The sequence below is a fragment of the Gymnodraco acuticeps genome, unplaced genomic scaffold (assembly GCF_902827175.1).
Source record: "Gymnodraco acuticeps unplaced genomic scaffold, fGymAcu1.1, whole genome shotgun sequence".
In the NCBI taxonomy this organism is placed as follows: Eukaryota; Metazoa; Chordata; class Actinopteri; order Perciformes; family Bathydraconidae; genus Gymnodraco; species Gymnodraco acuticeps.
In genome coordinates, this window is record NW_022990838.1 from 646,968 (window position 1) to 664,759 (window position 17,792).

The following is a 17,792-nucleotide window of genomic DNA, read 5'->3' on the forward strand; positions in this document are numbered from 1 at the left end:
TAACGGAAAAACAACTAAAGAAAAACTAAATATTAATAATAATAAAATGTCTCCACTGATCTGTGTTGTAAGTGTGATTTATGTATGATTCCAATCGCTTTTTATAGTCAAAATCAGCAAATTGGTCGCGCTCCGCTACAACTACATGGGAGCGATGAGGAGTGAGGCAGGGACGAGCTCTGCCTCACGTAAACCCACAGTAACTGGCTGGAGCGCGGGCACTAATGTAGCGCGGGCACTTATTTTGTGAGCGCGCTCAAGCCAGTTACTGTGTGGGGAAGTGAGGCACAGCTGAGATCTGCCTCACCTCAGAATGCGTCACCCCACAGAAACTGGCTGGAAAGCGGGCCCTAAGCGCATGCCTGCACCATCTCACTGTATGTCACCAATGTAATGTTTGTAGATCCCTTTATTACATTTATCCTCGCCATCCATAGTCTCTAAATAACTTATTTCACGTATATGATATTTAGGCCCGCTGGTCTCATCATACAACGGCAATGAACACCAGGAGAGGCAGCCATAACCTCTGCCGCACTGGAGGGGGCGCACGTGAGCCCACAGGTTCTTGTTGCTACTGTTATTCTACCCAACTAGACTTGAAACTAGAGGAATATAAGGAGGACTTTAACAAAAATGTAATGGAGATTGTTGTCCAGAAGGATAGCATGGACTTCATCTTCAAGTCAAGGTAAGACCCCAATTGTAATGAACATGGGATCTTACTAAGAAAGAACAATCCAATATTTAGATGTTGGGTATCCTTTTGTTGAACAGTCTGTTTAAAATGAATCGAAGCATCAGACTAAAAAAGCTTTTGAAAATAACCGAACATTTCGATTAAGGTCAAAATATAATATTTGTAAATCTGACTCTGAAAGAGTCAGTGCCTCACCAGCCATGAACCTCACCGCACGTCACTGGTTGTAAGTATCAGCTGGGAGCTGCTGTCCGTCTCAGTCGGTCCGCGGTGCGGGAGGAATGGCAGGCTGGGGAGTCTTCTTCTTGGGTCTTCTCAATTACAAGACTGGGAAAATAGTCATCGCCGAAAACAGGAAAATCGGGATATTATTCAGACTCTATCAGCTGGCCGTGCTGGGATACATAATCGGGTGAGGTGCAATGCATGCTTTTGGAAAGTGATTCACAAAGTTAAAAATAGTTGAGCTAGCCGAAAGCGTTGACTTTTTTGTTGTTAAAGTGGCAGCGGCACAGGTTCTTTTGTAAAGTGTCTCAGAAAGAGTTGGGATTCATTAATGTGTCAAATTGCTGTAAATACATTAAGTCATTGTATCCCACCCCTCACCTAATGATGTCATAGTGATGAGGAAAATATGATCAGGTGACTAGGATAGTAGGGTAACGGTTTATATAGTATCATCAGGTCTGACCTTTAAAACGCAATAGTTATAGCTACTTTAATGGCTGCAGTTTTTTTTAAAAGTCATTTAAAAGCTGCTCATGTTCATGAGACTGGATTTATTGCCATGCATTAGTGTAACAAAGTACACATGTTATGGCTTCGGCTTCTCAGTTGTGAATGTGTGCTGCTTTTCCTTTTATTAATTTGTTTTAATTCAAATTAATTAATTGTTTGAACAATGGCTTTGTGCTATTTGTTGTGTATACTTTACCCATTGGGCGATGCTGTCACACCCAGATGCCATTTATTTGCAAAATAGTTCAATATATTAGGGTAGTGATGCATACAATATTCTATGATTTTGTCTTAGATACAATTACACAGTTACTTCTTTCATGTGCCACATACTGGTGAACACACTAATGCAAGATATATTATTGTGTTTGCTGTCAACCCCTGACTAGCTGGTCACAAACCGCTGCTCAACAAGGGATCAAAAATACTATATATAATGCACCCATGTTAATCTGAAAAAATTATGATGAAAACTAAATTATGATGTTTGGGTGAATGTCCCAGGTGGGTGTTTGTGGTGAGAAAAGGTTACCAGGAGAGAGAAGAGGCCATCCAGACCTCGGTCATCACCAAACTTAAAGGTGTTGCACTGACCAACAGCTCTGAGACCGGGCTTCACCTGTGGAGTGCTGAGGATTATGTCATACCCCCAAATGTGAGTTCATCCATCCATCAAAGATGTGACCAAGGAATCATTGTTTCGCAAGTTACAAGTTAGTCTTTACTCCTTATTTAGGACAGATTATTCCCAAATCAAGCTCCAAGTCAAGTCCTAGGTTAAGGTAGATACATCCAGAGTCAAGTCCCAAATCAAAACAGATAAGTCCCAAGTGAAAACATACAAACTCCAAGTTAGGTCCCAAGTCAAAACCTATGGTCAAGACATGTAAGTCCCAAGTCCTTACATTTGAGTTTTGAGTCCTAAATAAATCATAATGGCAATGTGCTCTTCATCCCATCAATTTCTTCTTTTTTAGACAATCTTATACAAGAACAAAATCATATTTGGTATATATTTTTTCCAACTGATGCTCAGCAATTTTACATTAGCTCTTACTTGTTCTATTCTGCAGCATGGTTGGATGCTGTTGGATTGGTTTAAACAAAGTGAATCAGGGGAATGAAGTGTCAACGTGCTGGGAATGAATTAGTTATATTCACAAAATTACGGAAATGAATTGATTTGTGGCATACTTTTTAATGAACATACTTTGTTATCTTAGGGTTTAAGGGAACATATCAAGGACTTTCAAGTAAAAACGCTCCAAGTAATTTCCCAAGTAACTGTTGTTTAAGTCCAAGTTTAGGAGGCCAGTCTTTTTTGTTTTTGTCAAATTGTGTCTAAAGTCATCCAATCTGTGGCTCGAGTCTACATTTCTAGGAAAAGAGCTTGCAGAATATCAATAAAGCTGTCAGACTATTCCCCAATTACTCTCCTGTCAAGAGAGATTACAAAGCTATTGAGTGTCTGCTTCAGCAGAAATCATTAGGCTCGGCATCTGTCGCCACTGATTTAACAATATTGAACTTCTCAGAAGTGTAATTTGTTTAACCTTTTGTTTCTCGATCTCATTGTCTGGGCCTAATTTTATTTTGTAGGGCGAGCAGGTGTTCTTCATAGTAACAAATTTAATAGAGACACCCAATCAGAGGCTGGGATTCTGTGCAGAGGTGAGTATACATGCAGAGGAATCTCATTATTGCCTGTTGATTTTATGTGTTTTTTTCCAATTTTAATATCTGGTATGGCTGTTTATATTACCATGTATATCTAGACAAATGCATTTGCACTACCCACAGAGTTTCAAAGTACCAAATGGACGATGTCAAAGTGATGATGAATGCGTTGAGGGCGAGGCTGTAATAGCCGGACATGGTGAGTATCATTCATTTCACTCAACTCAAAATCTGAGGAGTTGATTTAACCTGAATTACATGTTTACATAATCTGTCTGTAGCTTGAGATCTTTAATATCGGTCCCTGAAGATCAACACTATATTCTGCATATTAGAAAAATAACAGTTTCACCTCATTGTAGAATTGCGGCCTTTCTTATACTGTTGGACTACCACTTTAATTTCAATGCTATCACAAAGTTACATTTAAATTACTAATTTATTATTCTTTTGTTTTGTTTTGGCCTGTCACAATGCCATATTTTTGGCCTGTCACAAAGCCATATTTAACGCTGGTTAAATATTTACACAATATTACAATGTGTGTACTATAAACATGGAATCAGAGTTAGCACTGGTTTCACAGTCAACATTGATATATCGCGACAACCCGGCTTTACAAATATTCTGTGAAATATAAATATTACATGTTTCATCCCCCAGCAGAACATTTTTCCAATTAGTCGTCATATAATCAATTCTTTAAACTTAGCTAAGAAACTTCTCTGGCTCTCCTTCAGGAATAAAGACAGGGTTGTGCATAAACAGCACTGGGACCTGTCAGATCCACGCCTGGTGTCCTGTTGAACACAGCAAGAGACCCACGTAAGACCCTTCCTCTCGCAGAACTTTGGAAAAGTGCCATTTTGTGATACTGCATTGACACTGGCTATGATCCCTCATGGGGACTGAGATATTTCACAGGTTCTATTTATTGCTAATGTAGCCCGTCAGCTCCTCTTGTTTAGTTTTTAATTCTCACAGCTGCCTGTCTCTCTATCTTCCAGAGAGCCCTTACTAAGCGAAGCGGAAAACTTCACCATCTACATCAAGAATTTCATCAGGTTCCCGAAGTTTGAATTCTCCAAGTAAGTGGCTGTTAGTAGCGCTGATTGCTTATGGTTTTCAAAGCGTCACGACATCGACCACTGAGTGAGCTAAGGGGGGATGTACATGCCCCAATGGCTGCTTTAAATAGTTTTAGTGTGCAGACAGCCCTCTATTTATACCAGGCTGTGCATTGCACTCAGTGAGACAGTGAAACAGTCATCTGAGAAGTCCTTGACAGCGGGCCTTGCCCCAGACAGGTGTCCGATCTGAAGGGGGGGGGGGGTTGGCCCCTGTTGCTCTGTCCTCTCTGCTGAAGTCCTGCAAGAAAGCAGAGTGACGTCAGCCACAGCTAATTCATCAGTCAGGACCTTATTCTAATTACACAGCTATCTAACTTCATATGTTTTCTCACTAATCATGATATGCTTATGCTTAATGGGGATTAGCTGTTGAAACAAATCCCTGTTACTGTAATGGGTGTTACTTGAAAGGGCTGCCAGCGCTACGTGTGGTATAATAATAATAGATTATATTTCTATAGCGCTTTTCTTGAACCCAAAGACGCTTATATATAGATATATATATATATAGTGTGACACATCCAGTTGCACTGCAAATCCAGAGAGCATAATGGTGTCAGCAGCATACTGTGTTAGGAGGAACATTTTACAGTGCATTCAGTCATGGTAAAAGTTAAGATGTTGATCTTTAGTCAGTGTATTCGCACTAGATGGAGGTTGGCCCGCCCATAACCAGCACAGAGGTAAAGGTCCTGCTTTCTTTATACGGCTAAGATAATTTTGCTTTCATAGCATTACATTGCACTCCTGTCTGTTCTCCAAACTGGCTATTTGCCAACTACCATCTACTCTAGTTAATTCACTGACTATGATACCCCACTTTGAGACATCTGAACTATATCTTTTAGCATTGATTGTGTCTAAGATAGAGATGGAAATGTCAAATATGCCAATATGAGAAGTTGAGAGAATTCTGTGACCCTGAATTGGCAGGAGCAGGTGGCTCTTAAGTCTATTGCCGTCCCGCCAACACTTAGATACACATGATAACTCCAACTTAAGTGACTTACATTTTTTAACTTGAGTGGAAGGTTAAAAAAATGTCTAAGGGTGAGGGAAACACGATTCATGTGGAAATAGTAGTGGTTTTCACAGTTGCTGATAATCTGACATTTGATACAAGTTATTCATGCCTGCTATATTGAACATCTAGGTGCAATGTCCTTGAAACCTCTGACGACAGCTACCTGAAAGGATGCTCCTACGACAAAGAGGAACACCTGTACTGCCCCATATTCCGCCTCGGAGATCTGGTCAGCTGGACTGGGAGTGATTTCCAGGAAATGGCTGTTCAGGTACAAAGTGTATTAACGTGTGAGATAAAACTGTGTGGGAGTTATTTCAATTACTGGATTCCTCATAGTCATTTGATAACACACCATTATAGACCATCACATTTAGGAGATATAATCCATTTAAGATGCTCCTCATAATAATAACTGCAGACACACACTTGTACAAGACGTGTGCTGCAACAAACAAAACTATTGATGTAATGATAAGGGTAGTAAGAAAATGAATATAGTACAAGATGAAAACAAATCTTCATCAGCGTGTTGCAAGCTAATTCTGTCACTCAAGTCATTCTCTCTATCTCTCAGTATTTCCTGTTGATATCCAAAGACAAACATTTTCCAATAACTAATGGTAATTTGAAAGGATTTCTAAGATGGTGGTCTGCTTGCGATGCAACATAATTTTTTATGTGGTCTTGGAGTAAATCTCTAATGGAACATAGGAGTGCCATTTACACTGTAGTGAAGATACTTTTTTTTTGTCTAAAATGGATTTCTGCATAATTTATTCTCAAGATACCACATTACAGTGTAATGGCAATTAGGTGTTCCAATGTCCTATTTCCCGTTTGCGATTATTACATAGGAGAATGATGAGATTGATCATACACAGACTAATAAAAAAGATTTTCTGGTCGACAGCTGCAGGTTAGTTTGAGGTTAATTGCGGTAGTTGTACAATACCAATTTCCAAGTGTTGCCTGTGTTGTTGGGTTGTCTGTACTTCTGCCACATCTGTTGCCATGTCAAATAAGAACTGTGTGCTCTCTCAACCTGTGCCTCTCCCTTTCCAGTCACCTATGACCCCATTTTTGCTTGTGCAGCTAATCACTGTCACCTAGTGTTCAAAAATATAAATAGACATGGCTCCTAAAGGCAGCCTAGGTCGGAGGTTTGCACGGGTTTATTTGAAATCACAATGGTTGTTCAGAAAGAGTAAAAAAAAGATCATCTATTAGACAAACTTTCAGGCACATGGTCTTCATCAAGTCTTTAGAGAGATGGTGTGTTGTCATCACGTGACATATCAATTACAAAATGTGTCAATTGATTCAAAGTGGCTGTATACAAAAATAAATACAAATTCAATAATTAATTCATATGATAAGAACTAAACAATAATTTCCTTTCCTTTTGGAGTGCTTTTTTGTCCTTACTGTTGCAGCTTAAGTTAGACAGGAGAAGGGGAGAAAGAGGGGACAACATGCACCAAAGGTCCGTCGGACAGATTGGAACCCATCCTTAGTACCAGATGAAAAACCAACTAAAACAAGGCCAACGGAAATGGCTGAAAGCTTTAAAAAAAACAACAACAAGTGGACCATATGATACGTTTTTATTTTCAAGCTATATTTTCCAGTCAAGAATGAACTTTCAAGCTAGCGTTTATCTTAAAGCATTTCCTAAGACACAACGATAGTCCACAAACGTATGTTATCTGATCAGACCACTTCTGCAGACTGCATGGTCGTATGCCGCTTGTTTTGAATTTACAGCTTCCTCACTCACCTGCAAACATAAGGAAATGGTAGGAAGTACAATTTTGAAGCCAGGACTCAAAAAGCCCTGCGATCAGAACATGGTTTGAATTGGTTTCCATTACATTTTTGTCTTTATTTTGGCTACACACTTTATTATAGACCTGTTAATGTAGCTGAGGTTACACTTACACTATTTTGGTCCTTCAGGGTGGTTCTGTTGGAATTCTCATTGAGTGGGACTGCGACCTGGATAAGGACTATTCACTGTGTAATCCAGAGTACAGCTTTACCCGCCTGGATAGGGGTTTAAACAACTCTGTCACATCAGGATATAACTTCAGGTATGTCCCTCCAGGCATTCACCAAGAAATACATCTGTCAGCTCACTGGTCTCCGAGTCTAACCGGTCTGATTTCCCCCTCCAGATATGCCAGGTATTTCAAGGATGAAAATGGCACCTTTCGCACTTTGTATAAAGTGTATGGGATCCGCTTCGATATAATGATCAATGGCCAGGTACAGCAGTGATAGGAATGATTCTTTCCAGAGTGAAGTACATTATTATGGAAATAATAACTAAAACTTGTTATTATTTTTTCAGGCTGGGAAATTCAATATTGTTCCCACGATAATTGCCATTGGTTCGGGCATTGCCCTGCTGGGTGCAGTGAGTAGTTTAATAAAATATTATTAAATTATTATTAAATAATATTGAGGTGTCGGTGGGTAATTGCCACTGTTTTATTATAGTTACTTGCACGTTTTTCTTCCTATGACAAGTTAAAGAAGAAAAAAGTATTACAACATATTGAATTGCATAGATTAAAAATATGTTTTTAAGTGAAAGAATGACCACTTACAGTTACTTATAACCAGTTAATGTATTATATCTGCCTTTACCTAAGACATTTAATTACTTCACTTTAACCAACCAGCTACCAGAATAATCACATGATTATGCGCTAAAGCGGTGATGATGATTTTATAAAAAGTATTATTATGTATTATTACATCTATCAACCTAAAATATCTATTGTCCTTGAGACAAACAATGTCAGTGAGTGAACAGCAACATTGAAGCATTATGATACTTGACTTTATGTCAAATGCTTTTTAATTTATAAATATTGTTTTATTGTTTTAAGCATCATGAATATTTATGAGGTATTATAACTTTAATTATACAGCAATATAAGTAGATTATAATGCATTATTAGTTATGTTTTTGACACATTATGGACTGAGTGCTACAGATATTATATATAATATATTTTTTTTCTTTCAGGGGGCCTTTGCATGTGACATGATTCTACTGTACATGATGAACACAAGCTCCTTCTACCGGGACAAGAAGTTTGAAATCATCAACTTAAAGTATGACTTTCTGTACACCTTAATGATGGACCTTTTTTAAATCAGTCATTTCCAAAACCTTTATCCTCACATTTATTGGCACATCTGTGTGTCACTGTGTGTTACAGGAAAGAGCAGAACAAACACAAGGAAGGGAAGACAGGACACCGGGAAAGGAGACATAAGAAGCCAGCTGCGGACAAAGAGGCTGGAAACTCCACCAATAAACCGGAGGAGACGGAAGCCCTCGCAGAGAGTCAGCTGCCTGTGGACCAACAGGGTCCAACAGTTCCACGCAACGCAGGACAGCGATATTCTGGCAACCTCTCTAACCAAGGCACAGGGCCACGGCATCATATCACCTTCTCTGCGCAAAATTAAGTCAGAGTAAGACCAATCCCCTGCAGCGGTCTGTGAGAGGCGTAACCACAGTCGGACTGATGCCCACTTCCCACCTGGCTGAACTGTCACTAGCCTGAGTGATGCTTGTCCTGACTTTGTTGGTCCAAAGAAATGTTATTGTGGGCACATGGGCCAGGAAGCTGATGTAGAAATACACAGAGAGATGGTTTTCATCTTTGAGGCTGGGTGGGTCCAAAGCTGGAGTGTGGGAGATTACAACAGGTCCATAAATGATGATATGCCAGAGTTCTGTGGTTATGCTGATAATATTAACAGAGGGACTTTAAATGAATTATCTAAGACCTAAAAGGAATTGCCAAATATTTGCCTATTACTGCATAACAAATGGAAGTTATTAATTGCATCTTTGTTTCAGGTCATGAATCCATTACTTAAAAGCTCTTTTTGGCAGATGATCAAGCATCATTTTCAGTTTGTTCTTTTTGATTCGCCATTAATAGACTTGCCAATAACAATCACCGCGAAGAAAACTAACGTCATTCGTGATTCATGAACCTCAAATGTAGCATAGGATTACGTTAAATGCCGATTCGATTCAAACAAACCGTAAAATGATTTTTGCTAAATCAATTTTCAAAATACCTTTAAATTATTTTGTAAGCACAGAGAAAATGCACTAGAAAGCAAATTGTAAGAAAATGTGTGAATGTTCTTAATTTGTGTTATTTCAGTTGGATGCAACATGTGCTGTCGTTGGAATTCGAGTGGTGCACTTCATGTTGTATGTTGATGTTAATATTGGCCATGCCGTAGCTACAACACAATCATTATTTAGTTATTAATGATAGGTATCACTTGTAAAGCTTTGGAATGAAGTTGTGATGGGCTGTGAGTGTTCTGTAATGGACAGGTTCGATGCTGATATACTGGCTGATTGTCAAATGAATGATGAAAGACATTGGAAATGTGTGACCTTCTCAAATCCATTTATAGAATGGTTTAGATTGTTGGAAACAAGTGTATTTGTCATTTATTTCATGATGTCAGTGCCTGACAGACAAACCGATTAATAATGTATACAAACAAGATGTAAAGAGGTATTCATTTTAATCAGTAATCATATTTATTATAATTTAACCATAGTATCATACATGAATACAATGCAAAGTGCTTACACCGTGTTAGGGTGTAATCTTTGTTGATCTATGTTACACTACAAACTACATTATCGTGACTATGGCTCTTATCTGTAGTGAAGAGCACGAGTTACATGTTGGATAAAGTCGCTACAAATTGTGGAGCAGAAGGATAAGAGAACAGTATTCTTCATTCTATTATAATTGACACATTAGCCGATTAATCAACAGTTCATATTTGAAAAAGTATTTTACTAATGGCTTATCTACAAACAGCAGGGCAGACAATATTATTAGTTTATGTAGCATTAGATAGGACTAATTCACGGTTAAATAATTTTAGTACACGTGCACCATTCCGTAGAGGAAAGTCCAGAACAGGACGTAAGTGAAAAGACCTCCAACAAGGCCCCCGGTGAAGAGCAGCCTCCGTGCTTTAAAACATTTGTTCCACCGCCGTCCGGCCTTGAGAATGAGCAGCAGAGAGAGGAGAAAAGAGGCGAGGAAGTAAAAAATGAAGCCATACAGCCCAGACAGCCCGAGGATTCCCGCTGTTGCTCCGGACAGAGCGGAGACTGAGGTGCGGCAGTAGTCCAGCACGGCGGCGTTTCCCCTCACGGCTATCTCGCTGATGAACTGTGGTCCCTCTCTTTTGGCTACAACTCCTGCCATCTTGGATCTGGTCAGCAATCACAGGAAGGTGTCCCTGTTTCAGGAGAGATTCACACATAAAAATAGGCACATTTATCCAATAACCGTAATGCTGTACAGTTTTAAATAACTTTTTCCTTTACACTGAAGATCAAGATTTGATACCCAAAACCTTCGAGACAATCAAATGCAATAGGTTGTAACTGATCAACCGAATGATAATGTTAAAATCAGCTCGACCAGAAGAAAAGGCTGCTTACACACGACTGAATCAGCCATTATAAAACAATGTAGGGTGAAAATTACTATTATTTTTGTATTATCTATTAATCTCCTGCTTATTATCTAGATTACAATTGGTAAATTGCTTAGTCTATAATATGTCAGAAGAACATAGTAACAACTGTCAACGTTTCTAAATTCCAAGATGATGTCCTTTAATGTCTAGTTTTGCGTTTAAAAAGAATCCCATTTTAGATTGTTTGATGATTAGTTGACTAATTGAATGTAATGAATGCTATAATGACATGCAACGATGGGTCAGTCTGCTGCTTAATAACTACATTAGCTTTAATTATTAACGTTAGACAATGACTTTGACTTGTAGTATTTTTTACACGGTACTTTTATTTGTTTAAATAAGATAAATGCCTTTTCCATTTCTACTCCATTCCAACTAAATGCAAGGCCATTGTTACATTATATATTCTAATGTGTACAGATATTAGTCATTTAAAGTATGAATTTAATATTTTAACATCCACTAGGAGGTTGGATGACAAAATGACAACTCGACAGAGGTCTTAATAAATTAAAGTGACAAAGAGAAAAGCTGTCAGCCTTGAACGATGTTAGCCTAGCTGGTTACAGATCAAATTGAATCAAAGTAGCTAACGTTAGCTAATAAACCTATAATATAAAGCGATGTTCTGGTGACAGAAACCAGACGCAGACAAAAAGGAAGTGACTCCAATAATCAGAGTCTTATTAATAAACTAAACGTAGCACTGTACGACCCCTGGTGTTAGCCTATAGCGCTAACACGCTAGCATTGTGAGCTAGTCCTCCGGGTTGCTGCTGACGGAAACTGATGATTCTCACCGGAAATGTAAGCAGGGACTCGTTGGCTCCTCACGATTATAAAAACATAATATGTGTCATGAACGCCAAAGACCTGGATATTAGAGCGTTTTCAGAGAATGTCGGCTGTTTTGGCACAGAAAAAGCACATTCATTCTCGTTCGGATAGCACTCCCAGGAAAGAGTCAGCCATGTTCATTCGAAATGCATTGTGGGCACAGCCTGCGTAAGGAGCAGTTTTGGTGCGTTTCCTTGCACATTAAAGAGTAGGAAATTCTAACTCTAATAATAGGGAAATACCTTTAGGCTTACTGTTACTGGGTGAGCTTGCAAAGACAATCCGTCCTTTTTAAACATCCAGCTCTATTGGATATCCACCACATGTTTCACAAGCTGCAGTAATCAAAGAACATCTACAAATGAAACACAAACAGTTTACATTGAGGTTCCCGGTGCTATTATTTATTATGTCTATTTCTGTCAAAAAGTTATTTTACTGGTTCAGGAATCAATCAATGGGTCCACCTGAACAATCTACAGTAATGTTTCCTTCGGAAAAGGCATTATATGACTTATTTTACATTTGGATGGAACTATTCGGTTGGCCGTATGTTAAAATTTGCGACTTTCTACTTTGTCCTAAATGCAGCAGAGTAGACTTTGGCTGCTTCTCAGGTCGATTAAATGAAATCCTTGCTTCCCTCACTTGCGTCGTTTCCCTGCGTTTAGTCCCTCCCACCAGGGAAGCATGGAGGGACGCAAGGAAACCACGAGAAGCAGGGAAATGAGTTTTAAGAGCAATGGGACGTCCTTTCCTCCGGAGCGTCACGTGAAGCGACGTCTGTTTGTGATGACGCTGCACAGCTGATCGTCTGACAGCAGCCAGCTCTGTACCCGTTATTTCCACAAACACCCCCGCCTCTGTTAGTGCACATTTACTGACACACACATTAGTATCATCTGTTGTAGATCCAAATACATGAAATAAAATAAGAAGTCATTCTCAAAAAAGATAAACGCCATTCTTAAAATGTATTTAAACGAACAATAGTTTGATTAATATTGATTAGAGTGCACAATCGAAATAAAATAATTGAGAGAAGAAAAAGAGATATGTTATCTATCAAAACCCAGTTAGATTAACATTCATTGGATTGCACACTTTGTTTGTTTGTTTGGATATGTAGCAAATTAACATTTTAATAGCACTTAATGACTGACTGAATGGAAATGACAATAAATGAAAATGTAAAACGAAAAAAGCGATCATGAAAATGTTTCCAATAAATGAATAAAATGATTTTTGACCACTTTGTTGTTCAGATATATCACATATTTGTAACTAAATGAAACAGGAATTGAAACAAAACACGGTATAAACTGAGGAGTGACTCTCGTGAGATTCATGTATTTTCTTCACTCCGCTGGGAAACTGCTCTCATGTCAAGAAGCATCAGATCAGTGCATGCACTGCCTCGTCCAATCAGTGAGCGATACACAGTAAGGGGGCGGGGTGAGTATCTGAGGATTTCATCGGAGGATGGTCTGGTGGTTCCTCGGTTATCGCTCCTCCATGATCGCTCCTCGCTCCTCGATCCTCGGTCCTCCTGCAGAAATAAGAGCCATGGGACGGTACTCAAGATGGCGCAGGCAAATCAACTTTCGGTGAGACCGAGGACCAAGGAGCGAGGAAATGAATATAGTCGACCTGAGAAGCAGCCTTTGCCAGAGAGGCGAAGTCCCTCCCCTTCCGAAAGCCTCCATGGGACCCCGGAAGCGGAAAATTATACATTGAAGTCAATGGAGAGAGAAAGGTTATCTTTTGATCCCGTTTGAATTGTGCCACGAATGACACATATGATGTTTGTCAATTTAAAAGAACATTTTGCAAGTCAAAAAAATAAAAATGTGTCGTAAAACTGTGAAGTTACACATTTTTTCGTGTGAAACCGCTCAGTGAACTACAGGTCTCTCGTCTCGCACAATACGCGTCACCAACATAAAGATGGCCGTCACGTTAGCACATTTCACCACATTCTTTCAGAATGAGAATACAGTATTTTACAAGGTGAAAATCACTACAAGTCTGGGCACGTTGAGAGCTGTATGAAAGGGGAGTTAGTCGGTTCTGTAAGAGCCAGCATGCGGGACCGGCTTTACAAGGTTTCGGTGAGTAATATGAGTACAATGTGTAACGTTAATGTCAGCTAGCTAACATTAGCTAACAAGGTACACTAACGTGTTTTGTTTTAGCAACTAGTTTTCTCCTTAAGAACTTCGTGGTCTCTGTGTATGCTGTGGATAACATTAGTGTTCACAAGAACAAGGTACACTCCCGTGTTTTGTTTTAGTTGCTCTTCAGATTGAAGCGGACAGTTTTATATCGACTATACTGTATGTGTGATCTCCTTTGTGTCATTTGAGTTTATTTGCTGTGTGTAGATTCAAGGATTTTGGTTATCTTGTCAATTTGTTTGGTTATCTAGGCACAGCTGTGTGTGACTCCCTCTGGTACACTGGTATGTGTGTTCCTAATGTAGAGACTAGAGCATTGATTAATTAATAAACTACACACTGAGTCTAGATCCTGATCAAATCCTTTTTTTTTGTTGATCAAATGTTTTTCAAAATGTATTCATACACATTTAAAAAAATTAGGGCTGTCAGTCGATTAAAATATTTAATCGCGATTAATCGCATGATTGTCCATAGTTAATCTCGATTAATCGGAAATTAATCGCACATTTTGTATCTGTTCTAAATGTACCTTAGAGGAATATTTGTCACGTTTTTAATACTCTTATCAACATATGAGTGGACAAATATGCTTTATGCAAATGTTTATTATCATTTAAACAATGACAAATATTCTCATGAATATTAAACACAACAACCTCATAGGTAATACAGAAAAATCAAACAATAACAACAATCAGACAAATATATGGAAAAATAAACCCTCCCACCCCCAGATCCTGACCATCCTTGTATTGCTCATTCAATCTATTATAGCATGCTAACAAATGGTACTTACTTTATTTTTACAGATCTGCATGGGAGACGATGGCGCGATGCAGAGCGGCCATCTGAGCCCATATGTGTGATGGGGTGTTATGCAGAGGGGAGGAAAACAGGACACAGCAGATTGGGATTGTGGTGGAGATGCTGAGCAGTTATTTAATTGTTGCATGTAATTATTATTATACTGTGTGCTTCTTAGTTATTCCATCTTTTGCTGTAACATGGATCTGTATGTATATTTACTTGTTATCTACCACACTTCCTTCTACATCATACACCATCATTATACATGATGGTGCATATAGGATATATATATATATGTTTGTATACATATCTGTAAATTGTATAATTTTATTTAAACGTCTTTTTGATCTCTCTGTCTATAAACACAAACTGAGTAAGATTGACAATAAAGTTGAATTTGAAAAATATATATATTCTTTATGAAAATAGTTGACTGTTGGAGAAATGAATCCAAATGACATGTTGGACTGAACTACAACTACGCCTTTAAATCTCTACGGACTGTTTTCAGTGGGATGGCAAGTTCCTATCTTTAAACATTTATTAGTTTTTTCTCAGAACAGATTTGATTTTCTGAAGTTAATTTAACTTTGCTGACCATGTAAGGTCATTATTAAAAAGGTACAATCAATTTGTTTAGGGTTGACTAAAATAATGAAAAACATTCATTTGGATAATTTACTGACAGAATAAGAAACTCAATGATGCTCTACTCACCTGTTCCCTTTTTATAAAGTGAAACAGTTGAAACGATAGATTTTAGTAAACTTAAAAACAACCTTCTCCAAAAGCTATCAAGGAATATACCGAATACTTGTTTAGAACTTTATTACATATTTGTATATAAATAGTTTGAATGATCCATAATTGACAGAAGCTTGTGTTTACACTGACCTGTTACTCATATATTAATGTCTTTGTAACTTCGGTAAGCCACTACCTCACTAATTTCTTTCATTCATCACGGTTCAGTAAACTAAGTGATGCATGAAACAGTTTAATCATTATAATAAGGTAGGATTGCAACTCTTTGAAAATGTAGGTGGCTCTTAAAAGAGCTGTTGTGTTTGGGTGTGCTGGTCTCAGGTCAGTCTAAGCCCTCTCTCCGCGGATGAACAGAGAATGGTGATGGATGGAGCTGGGAAGAGAGAAGAATAAAGAAAACAGATCAACTTTATTATCGGATATTAAAAATTCAATTTCAAAACAAGTTGCCGCTCCTACAGTTTTCTAGTATGTAAAGATGATTTCACATGACTTACCATCCTTCTGTCTCCGTGAGGAGGGTGGGTCTTATGTTCTCAAGGAGAATCACCCATACTGGCACCAGGTCCAAGGGCAGCTGCACATCACAGACCGGAGTCTGCTATTTTGTTGTGTGGACCACGAAGGAGGCGATCATCATCCCCATCCCCAAAGACCCTGCATGGCATGGAAATCTCCTCCTCCTGGAGAACTTCTACACTCGGCATATGCTCCCTGTGTTGGCCAGTAGAGAGGACATATAAACACACACACACACACATGATATTTAACTAATAAACAATAAATCCAATGTTGTTGGAAAAGTAATAATGCTGCATGTGTACGTTTTTGTTCAAATATAGCAAGTGTTATCGTGTTATGTGTTCCTGATATCGTGCAGCCCTAATATTAAGGCCTTATTGTCACATGCACAATAACTACAGTGCAGTTTTGGGCAATGAACATGTTAAGTCTCAGGCCCCTCTAAAATAAAGGATATTTAAGACATATAAATAAAGAATTACTTTTACTGAACTACTACATAACTGTATTACATGGTTATATAAATAGTTTATATGACAAGGCTAAGTAAAGTAATGCTAACTAACGTGCTCGCTACTCGTCGCTACTAGCTAGGTAGCTAACTTGACTATGCACATGAACATGCACAACATGTATATTACCTATGATATTACCTGATATGTCTGATCCAGCGACTCCTGGTCCTTTCATCAGACGGGAATCGATAGAAGGAGCAAGTGGTTTGATTGATTGATTGATTGAAAAGTTTATTAACAGCTTGTATATTGGGTACAGTACAGTACAGCTCAAAACATACAATTGTTAAGGGGATGCAGACCAGAGAAAGACTTTCGTCTTGTTTACATCAGGGTCCCCCATTTCCAATTCATCATGTCATTTAAGACATATAAGACATATTTGACATACAGATGGCTTATTTACAATTTACATACAGGTGTTTTTTTTACATACAGATTGCTTGTTTACCATTTTCATTTTAGATTTCGTTCTAATACATCCTAACCGGACATTTAAGACATACCAAGTCTACAGATATACAGTTAGTAACAGAGTCTAAAATGCGAGTATATACATAGATGGGGGGGGGAAGCTGTCCATTGAACGACAGGTTGAGATTTGTACCATTACCGGGGCCAGTTTTGCAATGCTCTCCCCCGAAGGTGCTCTTTAAGAGAGGTTTTGAAGGTAAGTATAGTTTTACTTTCCTTTACAGTTGTGGGAAGAGCGTTCCACCTTGATGTGGCATAATTGCGAAACGTGTATTCCCCCTTTTTTGTGCCAAATCTGGGTTTCACATGATTTGTGGAGCTCCCTCTGGTGTTATGATCATGGTATTCCTTGACCTTTGGGAAGAATTTTGACATGTACATGGGTACCATAGAGGTGTAGTGGATCTTGTAGACCAGGCCCATTGCAAGTAGCTGTACTCTGTCGTCTACTCTAAGCCATCCTAGGTTGTCAAAGTGGGCAGAGGTGAGGTGGGTTCTAGATGAAAGGTCAAGCAGTAGTCTGACCAGTTTATTTTGCGATGTTTGAAGTTTTATTTTTAGCGCCTTGGAGGTGCTATGGTACCATGACGTGCAAGCATAGTCCTAGTACCCTTGAATGAGTGCTCCTGCCAGAGTTTTCAGGGTGTTTTTGTTTACCAGAGAGGAGATCCGGTATAGGAATCTAGTTCTTTGATTGACTTTTTTTATTACATTGGATGCCATTTTGTCACAGGAGAGGTTTGCCTCAAGAATAGATCCTAGGTATGTAATTTCCTTCTTACTTGTGACAATAATGTCGCCCACTGCAACTGAGAAGTCGTCGGATTTGCTGAGATTATGTTTCGAACCGAAGAGAATGGACTCTGT

General features: G+C 38.7%; 2 protein-coding genes across 3 annotated transcripts; one reads left to right on the forward strand and one right to left on the reverse strand.

The window, feature by feature from the left end:
• The first annotated feature begins 600 nt into the window (after positions 1 to 600).
• Positions 601 to 9,751, forward strand: p2rx5 (purinergic receptor P2X, ligand-gated ion channel, 5). Of its 2 annotated transcripts, XM_034233011.1 has the most exons (13): positions 608 to 691; positions 882 to 1,112; positions 1,943 to 2,093; positions 3,038 to 3,109; positions 3,239 to 3,314; positions 3,856 to 3,940; positions 4,123 to 4,203; positions 5,399 to 5,540; positions 7,229 to 7,362; positions 7,447 to 7,537; positions 7,623 to 7,688; positions 8,307 to 8,395; positions 8,503 to 9,751. In XM_034233011.1, the coding sequence occupies exons 2-13, from the start codon at positions 982 to 984 to the stop codon at positions 8,753 to 8,755; spliced, it is 1,371 nt and encodes a 456-aa protein (XP_034088902.1). In that variant the 5' UTR covers positions 608 to 691; positions 882 to 981; the 3' UTR covers positions 8,756 to 9,751. The 2 variants fall into 2 exon arrangements, with proteins under 2 accessions (XP_034088903.1, XP_034088902.1); XM_034233012.1 differs by lacking the exon at positions 3,038 to 3,109 and having other exon boundaries at positions 601 to 691; positions 8,503 to 8,794.
• Positions 9,752 to 9,827: 76 nt separating this feature from the next.
• On the reverse strand, positions 9,828 to 11,838 carry emc6 (ER membrane protein complex subunit 6). Its single transcript, XM_034233018.1, has 2 exons — positions 11,626 to 11,838; positions 9,828 to 10,579 (listed from the first exon to the last, which is right to left on the reverse strand). The coding sequence occupies exon 2, from the start codon at positions 10,543 to 10,545 to the stop codon at positions 10,213 to 10,215; it is 333 nt and encodes a 110-aa protein (XP_034088909.1). The 5' UTR covers positions 10,546 to 10,579; positions 11,626 to 11,838; the 3' UTR covers positions 9,828 to 10,212.
• Positions 11,839 to 17,792: the final 5,954 nt, after the last annotated feature.

Coding starts and splice junctions, on each gene's coding strand:
- p2rx5 (XM_034233011.1), top strand. CDS start 982: ATGGCAGGCTGGGGAGTCTTCTTCTTGGGTCTTCTCAATTACAAGACT. Junction 7,363..7,446: donor ACATCAGGATATAACTTCAG/GTATGTCCCTCC, acceptor TTCCCCCTCCAG/ATATGCCAGGTATTTCAAGG. Junction 7,689..8,306: donor GCATTGCCCTGCTGGGTGCA/GTGAGTAGTTTA, acceptor TTTTTCTTTCAG/GGGGCCTTTGCATGTGACAT.
- emc6 (XM_034233018.1), bottom strand. CDS start 10,545: ATGGCAGGAGTTGTAGCCAAAAGAGAGGGACCACAGTTCATCAGCGAG.